We start from the raw sequence: 13,165 nt of genomic DNA, 5'->3' as shown, positions 1-13,165 counted from the left end.
AGGGCATTTATTCCTGGAAGTGGGGGCTCCTGCCCAGAGGCTGCTTTCACCCAGAAGCTCAGTGAGGTGGTCTCTGATGGATGAGAGGAACCAGAGGGGTCAGACAGCTCCTCGTGGCCCTGCAGCACCTGGGGCAGAGAAGCATCCCCAGGCACCCACCACACCAAGCAAGGCTCACACAGCAGCCTGGGCTGAGCCTGGCTCTGAGGGTGAGTGATGAGTGGGACATGGATTTTGCAGATCTGAAGTGGGAACCAGGTTGTCTCAAAGGCTTGTGAGACTTCACTGAGCTGCTCAACCAGTGTGAGCTGGGAATTAGGAGCAGGCTCTCCTCTGCCTCTCCAGGAAGGACTCACAACTGGTTTCACGTCCAGTTGGAAACATTTTCCAGTCTCTGGTGAAGCACTCCAGCCCATCCACACCTCCCTCAGTGTACAGGACACGATCTGCTCCCCCCATGGAGCCAGCACAGCTCCAGCCAGCTGCTGTTCCAGTGCACCTTCAGCAGAGCAGGGCAAGGGTGGCACTCACTGCTGGTGACTTTGGCAGGAGGGATGCTCAGCTCTTCTCCCCAGCCCTGTGGTACCAGGCATGGGCTTGCTTTGTTCTGGCATTGTTCACCACCAGCTGTAAGAGCTGAGTGTTTATCTCAGCCCCATTACTGCCAATCTTCCCCCTATTAATACACCCATAATTCACAGGCAGAAAATATCTTTTATTGCAGTGGTGACATTTAAACCAAGGGAGGTATTGGTTTGTTGGGGGTGTTTTATTATTAGTTTTTAGGCAGTCAGCTTGTTTGCTCCAGCCTCCACTCCACATCTGTGACTGCAGCCTTCTCCATCCAGCTGAGAGGGAATTCTGTGTGCAAGAGGAGTCAGGGCTCCCTTCCCTGCTCCCTGCTCACACTGCTAGGACTGCCGTGCCTGCTGCACACCAGCTGCCTGCTCGAGGATGCTGCACCTCAAAGTCCAGTTCCTGGATGATTCCCAGAAGATCTTTGTAGTTGATGTAAGTGGGTATCATATTCTTACTGATTTTTTTGGTGTTAATTATTAAGTCATTGCTGCTGTGAAGGATTGCATGGTCTCTGATAGCTTCTGGTTTTCAGCCTTAAAAAAAAAAAAAAAAAAACAAACAAAAAAAAACCAGTAAGCAAACAAGAAAATTAATCTCAAATTCAAAATGAAAATTTATAGTATTAATTGGTAAGTGTTTTTGGTATCAACACACTCTTATGGTCTCTTGTTATTGGCATTATTTATGAAGAAGGAGGAATGGCTTTTCTTACCTGGTGTGATATTTAGTAAATCAGTTAATATGAGGTGATGGTCTTGACAAATGTCTAGTCCTCTCATTTGTCTGGCTGCCAGAGTTAACATTCAGCAAGGAAATAAAGTCTGGGAAAAGAATAAAAATAGCATATTTGTCCAGGTTATCCCTGGTGAGAAACATCTGCACACATCTCTTCCTGGGATTCAGCTGAAAAAGAAAAGTGTGTGGTTTTTGTGAATAGCTGAGGAGAAAAACTCTGTCTTATTTTCTGCATGGCAGTGTCCCCCAACACATTGTGATTAATACTTCACATTTAACAAATGCTAGCTCTGAACTAGGTTTAAAATGTTAAATATTAATATCTATGATGTTAAATTTATGCATATGTGTATAGATAACAGAAAGTAGGTATGTCTGAACTGTGTGTTAGAAACATCCTTTTACAAGTGTGATTGCACATTTACTGCTGATTAGGGTTTGATAATCACAGTAGCTAATTGAATTAGCTAATTCAAGTAGATTTCCTGCATCTCCTGTGGGAGCAGAGTATTTAATATAAAATAAGGGGTTTTTTTTAAAGTTCTGTGGCTTTTCTTGTACTCTCCTCTTCTGTGGTTTAAAACACAGCCTGAGACCTCTCAGACGCACAGCTCTATTTCTTTATGAAAGTATTTTGCACAAAAGAGGATTATAAAGCAATTCCATATTTTGACACAGTATGGAAATTGTTTGATTTACTTTAATTAATCTATCCTTAAAAATGAGACTAGTAATTTTAAAATGCCTTCCCCTCCTCCCCCCATTGATTAGATCAGGTCATAGTGAGACACAATTCAAAAGATGCTTCTGGTACAACGTTGCTGCATTTTTTTCCATCTCTGTTTTCTTATTTGCTCAAAACACAGCACTATAGCTCTGCACGACATGTTATTGCAGCAAATAGCTTCCATTAGAGGAACTCCTGGTCATTTCCTTTTTTAGCATGGAATGGTATTGGAAACCCCTTTTAGGCATTTCATGCATTTGCTGCTGCTGTGTGGCTGGGATAAATGAGAAGCTGAATTAGTGACTTCTCCAGTATAAAAGGAGTGCTTTGGGCTAAGTTTTGAGCAGATATTTTAAGCAACTCTTCCTAAACCTCTCCTGACTTTGGAAAGCTCTTTTGAATGTGGAGTACTGCATATAACGGGAGGGAAAAGGACAAAAGCAAGAAAACACAGAGGGCCTGATTCCCCCTGCACCTTATTCTCAGTGCAAACATCTCTACCTGCCTCACGTGGCATCTGCAGCAAGGTCTCATTTCCAGCTGCTTTGCATGAGAACAAGCTCCTCTCCTGGTGCTGGATGCTGACCCAGGAAGGCTTCAGCCTCCCTCTGCATCCTTGCTGACAGCTGGGACCACTGAGCTCCCAGGATTTCCTTCAGCTGAGCACTGGAGATGGTTCCTGGGATGACAGATCTGAGCCCCCAGGGCAGGCAGGGAAGGGACTTGGCACATCTCTGAGTGTCCCCACTGTGCCCTCCCTGCTGAACACCCCATGCTGGGCCTGGGGGGCTGCTGGGCAAACCAAACAAGCCAGGAAAACGAGCTGCTGAGGCTGAGTGAAGAACAGAGTCTGCTGAGGTCTGTGTCCCTTGTAAGGCTGGGAAATCCTTGGCAGGAGGTGTGTGGCAGAGGGCACAGGGAGCTGAGGGCTGGTGGCTTTTGGTGCATGACACTGCTGGCTGCAGCACACCTGATAGGGCAGGCACCTCCCAAGGTGGAGGGAGAAGATCCCACCAAATCCCACGAGCTGTTGCTCAGCCCTAAACCACTGCCCTGGGAGTAGCAGCCTGTCCTATGGGAATGCTGCAGAAATGGGTTTTGCTGTTGGACTGCAGGTGCTGCCAGGGTCCCTTTGGGGACATGGGGCTGTGTGTGTCCCACATGTTGCACGTGTTGCTGTCTACCTCTGGCAGTGCCTCTGGCTTTCTGACTCTGCTCACAGTCCCAGATGCTTTCACCAAGGAGTGAAGGGCCAGTGCAGCCTCTCCTTTTCACCTTCTGCTCTGGGGTTTCTGCCTGTGGGTGCTCCCCTGGCCCTGCACATTCTCAGGGGCACTGTAGGCTTGGACAGCCCCAGACAGCCTCACAGGTCATGCTTCTGCCTTGCACTGAGCTCCTCCAGCACAGAGCCCCCTCTGTCTCTTGGTGGCTGCTGCTGAGCATGACTGTACCCCAGTGCTTGAGGAAGCACTGGCCTCAGCACCCTAAAACCCAGCCCAGGACACCTGCAAGCAACACTCTGCAAGAGAAAGGCTCTGCTTCTAGAGCATCCCCTGCAGCAGCAGGGCTGTGTCTCCCAGACAGCAGGTTTCCCTGGGTTTGGGCTGCTCCTGTCCCTGGGCACTGCTGGGCTTGGAGCAGAGTGGGTTGCTCCCAGCAGGCATATGGAAGGTAATAACCCAGTAAGAAATCCTTGTCTTTCCTGGCTGCCTGACAAAGGCCAAGGCCTTTCATGCTAGAAAATTCTAGCTTGGAAAAAAAACGTTTATAATTTTTTTTAATTACCCTTGTGATCCAGTAATTTTGGGGAGAACTGGGAGTGCTGCAGAGTGAATGTTGTTATTATGCTATCACTTTTCTGCAGCCTTTCAGCACAGAGCCAGCAATTTCATCCCAGGAGAAGCCCTGAAAGGTGGTTATTAGTGTGCATCACCACCAGCAGCCAGGTCCCTCCCGTCCCTGCTGGGGACAGCCACTGCCACAGGGAGCTGCAGCCTGCCTTCCCCCCCATCACCCAACATGCCATAATTTAGCAGCTGTCTAACCTGGCCTCTCTGATCTCTGCTTTTGCAATAACCCTTCTTTTTGGTCTGCTTTTCACAAGCTGGTGAAGGTGCATCAGAGTTTTGTTGGGGTGGGTCCCTGCCATTTTAATTTCTGGTGCTTTCTGGGCATTTTCCAGAGTCAGGGCCTCCTGGTTTGTTCTCCAGCCAGGTCATACAGTATGGCAGCAAGTCAAGAAAACACCCTCCAAGTGTTTCTGTTTACTGGGAATAACTACAGCCTGGCTTCCCTTATCAGCATGTGGCACCACTTAATTCATATTGCTAAAGCCCAGGGATGAGTCAGAGCCCATGGCACAGGATCTCTGTCCTATTGCTGTTAATTACCACTAACCATAGCAGCTCATCCCCAGCTCTTGGGGCACAGGACTCACTGCACAGGTTTGAGGTCTGCTCCCCTTGGCTCTGAATTCAGCACGTTTGCCATGGCTGTCCCTGCTTCAGGTGCTTCTCCTGGGGGGTCACTCACTGGTTTGCCAGGGGCAGAATTGTCCAGACAGTGATAGTTGCAAAGAGTGAGTCAAAACATGGTTTGTTTTCTCTTGCTCTCCTTTCTGGTTTATGTTCCGTAATAAAGAAGTGATGGGAAGGAATCTGATTTCCAAAAGCAGGGAACACAGCAGCATCCTGTACAACATCCTGCTGTACATGCTGAAGCCAACAGCATTTATTGAATAAGATTTTGCTGCTGCATGGTCAGGAAAGGGGTGAAGGAAGGGAGCTGAAGGTTCTCCCCATCTCTATGAAATGCCATCAGGGCTGCTGCCAGCATTGCCTAACCTGCTTCCTCTGTGCTCTGCTTGTTTGCCAGCAAAAATCCTGTGGAAAAGGGCTCTTCAACCTCACCTGCAGCCACCTCAACCTTGTGGAGAAGGAGTACTTTGGGCTGGAGTTTCACAGCCAGGCTGGGAACCAGGTGAGTGGAGCTGACATTGCCTGCATGGTTGGGGGATTATTAGCACCTCCCTGAAATTCCAAATGGAAAATTAAATAGAAAGTTTTGCCATGACGGCAGAAAATCCCTGAAAATGGGAGTTAGGCAGGGAGCCACAAGCCCCAGTGATATCTACAATTCATTGTCACAGCTGCCAAGCTGGCCAACATTTTCATGTTGCATTCTACCATGCTGCTGCTTTTATTCTTCATCTCTTGTGCTGTTTATTTACCCAGCTCTTCATTGCCTTATTTCAGGTCTGGTTGGAACCACTAAAACCCATAACAAAGCAAGTTAAAAGTAAGTATTTCAAGAATAGAATTCTTATAAATCACTCCCAGTGAGAATCTAGCACAGACACGTTCATGCAGTGTTGCTGCTTGTGGACAGGATCTCTGGCTTCCAGCCCTTAACCAGGCTCATTTTAGAGGGTGAAGCTGGGTGGGATTGTTTGCAAGGACACCTCAGTCCATACAAAATCCCATGGAAACACTGCTGCCTTAGCAATCTGGTATCTGCACCATTTTAGGCTGGAGCTGTTAATAACCTGACAGCTTGGCAGAGGGGCAGGGTGGCTGTGTGGCCATGCTGGCAGTGTGACAGGCACTGCCCTCCTTTCCCCTTTGCAGCTCAGAGCAGCCCAGGCACCTGGCAGGGGCAGGGTGTCTCCTCTGCCTGCAGCTCCTCCCCAGCCCCACGGAGATCAGCAGAGCCGACCTGGATCCAGGCCCAGCCTCCTGAGCCATGGCCATGGCTGCTGTTAACACAGTGCTGCTTTCAGCACAGGCCTCTTTCCATCCCCATAATATTTTCCCCAGTACAGCTGGGAGGTGACTGAGAGCTTGGGGCCATGACCCCAGTGTTTGCCATGGCTGCATGGGGAGGCTGCAGAGCAGAGTTTGCATGAATTTCCCTGAAAGGGGAAAGCCTGGCTAGGAACCTTCCCTTTCTGGGTGCACCACAAATGGAATTGTTGCAGGCACCTATTTCCTTTACCAAGTGCCTTCTGGCCTGTCCCTCTGAGCCATCCCAGGGTGTTCTGTGACACTGCTGCTTACATAATTGCCTCCCTCCCTCCACACACTTTGCCTTGGGCTTGGCTCCTTGTTCTCTCTCATCCCACAAAAAAACCTTTGCCCAAGCAGCCTCCTATGGAGTTGTTGCCTCCCAAGTGCTTGGAGGGCTGAGTTTAACACACAGCCCCAGTGATGGCAACCACACCAAGGCTCTGGCCATGCTCCCTGGCCCCATTTCATGGAAACCACCCCCAACAGGGATTTTTGCAATTTAAAAAATTCCGAGGGCATTTTTCTCTTTAGTATTCTTTAGATACCCAAATCCCTGTTTGCATCCATTGGTAATACTGAGGGCCTGGGCATGCTGGTTTTGGGGGGCAGGCTGTAGGCCCTGATTTGTAAGGGTCCAGATCATTTACTCTGTAAGGAGGCAGCATGTGTGAAGAGAGTTGTAAATGTTCTCAATAGACATGTAAAAGAAAACTTATGAAGATGTTGTGTTTTAAGATCCTAAGGAGGTTCTTTTCAAATTTATGGTGAAATTTTTCCCAGTGGACCCCGGCCACCTGAGAGAAGAACTGACCAGGTACAGTGCTTGTTTTATTACCCTCTTACCACACAGTTCTGTGTTTTTGCAGTGTTAATTCTCTATCCTCATCCACTCCAGCCTGTCTGTGAGCAGTGGTTATCCTAAGCATCCTAAGTATTATGCTTTACAGAACAAAACCAGATAATATCTTTTCTTGATCCTCTGTTTTTAAACACAATCCACTTGAAGGATCAGCCTTCTTAGGAGGCTGCAATTTGTTCACTGCCAAACACTTCAGCAGTTGGGCACAGAGTCTGACTGCTCAGTCTAGCTCCTGCCTTGAGCAGCGTTCTGAAAGAACAACTTTAGTTTTATTTTTAAAAATGACATTGTTAGCTTTTATAATTTTAGAGAAAGCATTGCAAACAGGGACTAAGAATAAAACCAAGACAGTGCTTTTGCAGAACATCAGACCCAATAGAGGCAAATGCCCTCCAAAAAAGAAAGGAATGTTAATTTTGGAATCTACTAATGAGCATTTCAGTGACAGGGACATGCTGGTCGTGGTGCCCTTCTGCAGGGGCTGCACGCTCATCCTGTGACCCTGCAGATGTGGTGCCATGGGTTGGGATCTGGGAACAGCACGGCCCTCCTGGCTCAGCCCAGCAGCCAGTTCCCCCCAGGCCATGCTCCTGTGCCCCCCACAGGTACCTCTTCACCCTGCAGATCAAGAAGGACCTGGCCCAGGGGCGGCTGCCCTGCAGTGACAAGAGCGCGGCGCTGCTGGTCTCCCACCTGCTGCAGTGTAAGGACGGGGCTGCCTGCAGGGACAGGCCCTTCCCTGGGCCAGCTGCGCAGCCAGGGCTTCCCCTGCCCTGACCCCTCACTGTCTGACCCCTCTCTCCCCCGTCCCAAAGCCGAGCTGGGCGACTTCCACGAGGAGACAGACCAGCAGCACCTGGCCACGCACAGGTACCTGCCCAACCAGGAGTACCTGGACAACAAGATCATGCACTACCACCGGAGACACAGGTGAGGCTGCTCCGGTGGATTTCCCCACCATGTTCCCACCAGCGGGCAGGGCTGGCAGTGGGGTGGGTGTGATGCCAGCATGTGCCCCTACAAAATGCCATTTTCCCAGCCCATTTCAGCGTCTGCCTTCTCACTCCTGCTGCTTCCTGTGTGTGTGTGTCTCCAGAGGGAAGACGCCGGCCGAGTCGGATGCTCAGCTGCTGGACGTGGCCAGGAAGCTGGAGATGTACGGGATCCGCCCGCACCCCGCCAGCGACGGGGAGGGGACCCAGATCAACCTGGCCGTGACACACATGGGGGTGCTGGTGCTGCGGGTGAGCCGGACCCAGATCATGCCGTGACACACATGGGGGTGCTGCGGGTGAACCCGGACCCAGATCATGCTGTGACACACATGGGGGTGCTGCGGGTGAACCCAGACCCAGATCATGCTGTGACACACATGGGGGTGCTGCGGGTGAGGCGGACCCAGATCATGCTGTGACACACATGGGGGTGCTGGTGCTGCGGGTGAGCCGGACCCAGATCATGCTGTGACACACATGGGGGTGCTGGTGCTGCGGGTGAGCCGGACCCAGATCATGCTGTGACACACATGGGGGTGCTGCGGGTGAGGCGGACCCAGATCATGCTGTGACACACATGGGGGTGCTGCGGGTGAACCCGGACCCAGATCATGCTGTGACACACATAGGGGTGCTGCGGGTGAGCCGGACCCAGATCATGCTGTGACACACATGGGGGTGCTGCGGGTGAACCCGGACCCAGATCATGCTGTGACACACATGGGGGTGCTGCGGGTGAACCCGGACCCAGATCATGCTGTGACACACATGGGGGTGCTGCGGGTGAGGCGGACCCAGATCATGCTGTGACACACATGGGGGTGCTGCGGGTGAGGCGGACCCAGATCATGCTGTGACACACATGGGGATGCTGGTGCTGCGGGTGAGCCGGACCCAGATCATGCTGTGACACACATGGGGGTGCTGCGGGTGAGCCCGGACCCAGATCATGCTGTGACACACATGGGGGTGCTGCGGGTGAGCCCGGACCCAGATCATGCTGTGACACACATGGGGGTGCTGGTGCTGCGGGTGAATCCGGGACTGCACTGCCAGCACCCAGGCGGGGTTGCCCCTCCAGCCGGGGGTGACCATTCTCCCCTTTGAGCTCCCCAGATCCTCCCAAAAAGAGGGCAGGTGCTCACAGACCGCGGCGGGGAAGGCGATGCTCTGGGACTCCGCCCCACTGCCCTCCCAGCACTCGCTGGTGCCACCGAACCCGCCCGGCCCTGCTGGCCCTTGTCCCGGTGGTGGCCCTGTGAGCAGCACAGGTTCCACGGCTCTGTCACATGTGCTCACTGTGTAATCTTCCAGCGAAAATAGCCCCCCACGTCTGTGCAATTACATAACGCTGTAATCACGGCCGAGCTGCACGGTAAATACAGACTTCCTCTGCTCCCACACCGGCTGATTTCAACCTGGGAACATCTTGTCACAGCAAGAAAAAAGTAAAAAAAAACAAACCCAAACATAAAACCTAGCTGTGGGTCTGCTGTTGGTAATTAGTGCTGCCAGACCTGGTTATTTATTCAGTCATAAACACCCCTCATGGATGATTAGAGCATCTGTGAGCCCATTAAAATCTGGGCTCTCCTGGAAAGCTGAGAGGGTCCTGGTGCCACAGAGTGGAGTAACATGATTTTCCCTGGTTCTGCCATGGCATCAGTGTTTTGTGTCTGCATCTAACCTAATGAAAAATAATAACAATATGGTAAAGTGTGCTTGCAGCCTGCTTAAACCTGGTCTAAAGGTGTGTGGGTGAGCTGAGCACTGCTACACTTCCTAGCAAAGGAAGGGAGAATATTATTTCTTTGAGGTGCTGATTCTGCCTTAACTCACAGGGTATTTCAGCTGGCACAGATTGAACTCCCTCCCTTGACCTCTCTTAGATTTGACTGGGGATCATGGATTTTGCAAAGAGCTTCAGCAAGCAGAGTTAAGACCTGAACCTCAATTTCTACTTGTAGAACCAGCTGATGGAGTGTTGAACACCAAACTCCAGCACCCTTTCCCCAGAGCCCAGCTCCAAGAGCTGCATTGGAGTCTGATGCAGTGTCTTGTGAGCTTAGGCCTTGTCCCACTGCATTTCTGTATTTACAGGTTGTCCCATCAAGCTGTAATTGCTGTGTTTGTCTTTGCAGGGTAATACAAAGATCAACACCTTCAACTGGTCCAAAATCCGCAAACTGAGTTTCAAGAGGAAGCATTTTCTCATCAAGCTCCATGCAAACATCTCTGTAAGTTCCATGGCACAGGCAGCTGCTGGGCTCAAGAGCAAAAAGCTGTGGATGGAAGGTCAGCCATACAAAATCCCAATTTTGAGTAAAATCCATTCCTGCTGCTCATGAGTGTGCTCCTGGTGCTCCTTGAGGGCGACGAGCTGCTCCTGTGTCCCCAGCGAGGTGACAGTGCCCTGCCTGGAGCCACTGACAGACCCTGTGGGATCAGGAGGGCGAATGGCAGAGCTTGTCCCCTGCTCCCTACCCCTTGTCTTGTCTCTGGCACACAGGCACTGTGCAAGGACACGCTGGAGTTCACTATGGCGAGCAGGGACACCTGCAAAGCCTTCTGGAAGACTTGTGTGGAGTACCATGCCTTCTTCAGGCTCTCTGAAGAGCCCAAGTCAAAGCCCAAAGCCCTTCTGTGCAGCAAGGGCTCCAGCTTTCGCTACAGGTATATTCCCAGGGAAACCCAAACTGCTGGGGCTGGGAAAGGCCTGGGGATGGCTCTGAGCCTCCCTTTTAGTCGGCCCTGTCTGAATCTGAGGGGATGATAACAGCTGCTTCTCCTGGAGAGCCCCCTGCTTCAGTCCTGCTGCCTCCCCTCACGAGGGGCACAAAGCCTGCCCAGGGCTGGGGCTGATGCTGCTGCTCACATTTCTCCCTGCACGCTGCAGTGGGAGGACTCAGCGGCAGCTGCTGGAGCACGGGAGGAAGGCTAAGATGAAGAGCCTGCCCTTCGAGAGGTACCGGGGCATGGGGGGGGGCAGTGCCTGGGGGGATTTGGAGAGGGGAAGGACCCTCCCGGCCATACACCTACCCGTGCTCTTGTCCTGCAGGAAACACTACACATCCCGCTACGATGAGAGGCAGTGCCGCTCCTCCCCGGACCTCCTGACGGATGTATCCAAGCAGGTAAGTCCCCGTGGCACCACCAATAACTCTGTGCCGAGGTCTTGGCATTGCTGCCCCGGCTGGAGGAGCTCAAGCCAGACCCTCAGCGCCGGGTGCCCCTTCCCACCCCTGCCCTGTGTGCCCTGCCAGGTGGAGGAGCTGCGCCTGGCCTACGGCAGCCGGGGCTCCTACCACGCCAACGGAGTGCACGGCTCCGAGCCCAGCCTGGACAGCCGCCGCCGCAGCTCCACCATGGAGGTGACCTTTGCCGCCGAGCTGGACCGCTCCAAGCCCGAAGCATCCCCCACCTTCCTGCCCCACTCCAAAAGCTCGTCTGCCTTCCCCCTGCTCTACGCCGAGCTCGAGATGGAGCGGGCGTGGGAGCCCATCGACCTCTTCGGAGCCAGGAATCCCTTGACATCCTTCCGGCCCCACCACCAGTTCGCTGCGAACAGCAAAAGCACCTCCGTGGGCAACATGCGGGACGTGAGCGCCCGGCCGCTGGTGTACACGGATGTGCCCTGTCCCCTGGCTGTGGCGCCCGCCGTGCTCCTCTGTCCGGACAGGGCCGCGCAGCCCGCCTGCCCCGCGCTGGCCCCTGGCGAGCACACGGCGGGAGCGGCCGGGACAAGCGGCCCCGGGGCAGCGAAGCCCCCCGGGCAGGGCCCGAGCGGGGCCCAGCTCCACCGAGAGGCGGCAGGCACGGCCATGGCCGCGGGCACGGCGCGGGAGAACAGGGCCCTGGCTCGCTCCTTCGATTTCGGCCTGCAGGAGCAGCCTCCCAAGCGCTCCTGGAGCCAGTCGGACATGAAAACCATCCGCTTCCCCTACGGCTCGGAGTTCAGGCCCCTGGGGCCGTGCCCTGCGCTCAGCAGTCGGAGAGGGGGAGTGTTTTGGCACGTCCCAGCCCAGGCAGGGCTGGCTCCGGGCCCGCGGCGCTCCGAGCGCTACCTGGGCAGCAGCACCGAGTCCAGCGACTCGGAGTCGGAGCTGCTGGCCGCCGACTGCTGCCCGCGCTACGGCCGCGTGCTGCGCTCGCCCATGGCCCGCCTGCGCCTCTCCTCGGGCAGCCTCCAGCTCAGCGAGGAGGATGAGGAGCTGTCCTTGGCCACCAGCGCTGCCGGAGAGAGGATTTCCAGAGGGACCTCCAAGTACTTCACCTAGGTGCCTGATACCGGCCAGAGGGAGCAGAGGTGGCCGGTGCTGACCCAGGGTCAAAGAATGGTGACACTCTTTGTTGGCAGGTCTGCTTACAGCTTATGAAACATTGATGGGATTGTGTTGTGTGAGTGCTCTTAGCTATAGAGGATGTGTTAATGGGCATCGGGGGTGTGTGTTCGGAAGTGCTCAACCCCTGTACCACACTTGGTAGCCGGTTCACCTCTGCCACCACACTTTGAGAGAGAGGGGTCTTCTTCAGCCAGGGACCTCCCAAAGCCCTGCTAAACCCTGATGTCCTGCCCAAGCTGATGCTCGGAGCTCAGCTGCTGGAGTCTTCTTTGAGGGGAGGGAGAAAAAGGGAGACTTCTCACAGAATGGTTCCAGCCACTGCTTGTCCCAGCTGCAGGGAAGCACACTGGAGGGAAGGGTGTTTCAGGCCCTTTCGGAAAGGAGCAAGATCTTTTTGGGAGCCTGCTCCTCCAGCTGATGCCATGTAGGCAGGACAAAACCCCAGCACAGATCCCATCTCCTCCACCTGCCTCACCTCCCTCAGTGCTGCAGGGAGCACCTGACACTCGAAAACAAGGCTCTGTGTGGCTGTCTTTTCCCTGGCCAGTTTAGAGGATTATCCTTCTTCAGAAATATCTCAGTAATGCTTGTCAAGCTTTTAGAAACACCCCATGGGGAGCACTGGAAAGTGGGTTCATATTCTCTAACTGTGCTTTGCTTAGGCACATCAGCTATCACCTTCTGTCAGCACCATGACAGCCCCAGTACCTCAGTGCTCTGCTTAAATCTGAGGGAGAGCGATGTGTAAGGGGGTTCTTTGGGGTCCTTTGCTCCCCAAATGTGTCCTCAGTTAAGCAGAATGGGAAAAAAAGTTATCAGGGGCAGGTAGGAAAGGAACAGGCAGCTTCTGGGAAGTATTTTCATTAAAAAAAATTATTATTACCCTAAACCTATATGAAATATACTCAGAAATCTTGAGAATGATGATACCTCTATAAGATTTTAGGGGGTGGATCTTGATAATTTTCTTTAAGAACAACTCTGTAAGTCTTTGTAGGACATGACTAAGCAGAGGGACAGCCCAGAAAATCCACAGTGGAGAAATTACTGCAGCCTGCTAGAAGGATTTCAGAAACACAGGAGTTGGGACCAAAAAAATAAATTCAAATGTAGAAAGAACTGGGTTGATGGGTCCGGCTCAC

The 13,165-nt window shown here is 52.9% G+C and overlaps 1 protein-coding gene across 1 annotated transcript; it reads left to right on the top strand.

Moving 5' to 3' along the window:
- Positions 1 to 13,165, top strand: FRMD7 (FERM domain containing 7). Its single transcript, XM_056491383.1, has 13 exons — positions 1 to 209; positions 849 to 1,011; positions 4,916 to 5,020; positions 5,296 to 5,338; positions 6,607 to 6,640; positions 7,291 to 7,388; positions 7,501 to 7,615; positions 7,782 to 7,929; positions 9,822 to 9,917; positions 10,190 to 10,353; positions 10,577 to 10,645; positions 10,739 to 10,814; positions 10,944 to 13,165. The coding sequence occupies exons 2-13, from the start codon at positions 955 to 957 to the stop codon at positions 11,955 to 11,957; spliced, it is 2,019 nt and encodes a 672-aa protein (XP_056347358.1). The 5' UTR covers positions 1 to 209; positions 849 to 954; the 3' UTR covers positions 11,958 to 13,165.

The sequence above is a fragment of the Oenanthe melanoleuca genome, chromosome 4A (assembly GCF_029582105.1).
Source record: "Oenanthe melanoleuca isolate GR-GAL-2019-014 chromosome 4A, OMel1.0, whole genome shotgun sequence".
Taxonomy (NCBI): domain Eukaryota; kingdom Metazoa; phylum Chordata; class Aves; order Passeriformes; family Muscicapidae; genus Oenanthe; species Oenanthe melanoleuca.
The sequence above is the reverse complement of the archived record's forward strand: the minus strand, read 5'-3'. Positions and strand labels throughout refer to the sequence as shown.

Bases quoted from the DNA above. Each gene is read 5' to 3' on its own strand.
- FRMD7 (XM_056491383.1), top strand. From the start codon at position 955: ATGCTGCACCTCAAAGTCCAGTTCCTGGATGATTCCCAGAAGATCTTT. The intron at 6,641-7,290 runs GTACAGTGCTTG...TGCCCCCCACAG, and splicing joins CTGAGAGAAGAACTGACCAG to GTACCTCTTCACCCTGCAGA. The intron at 7,389-7,500 runs GTAAGGACGGGG...CCCGTCCCAAAG, and splicing joins GGTCTCCCACCTGCTGCAGT to CCGAGCTGGGCGACTTCCAC.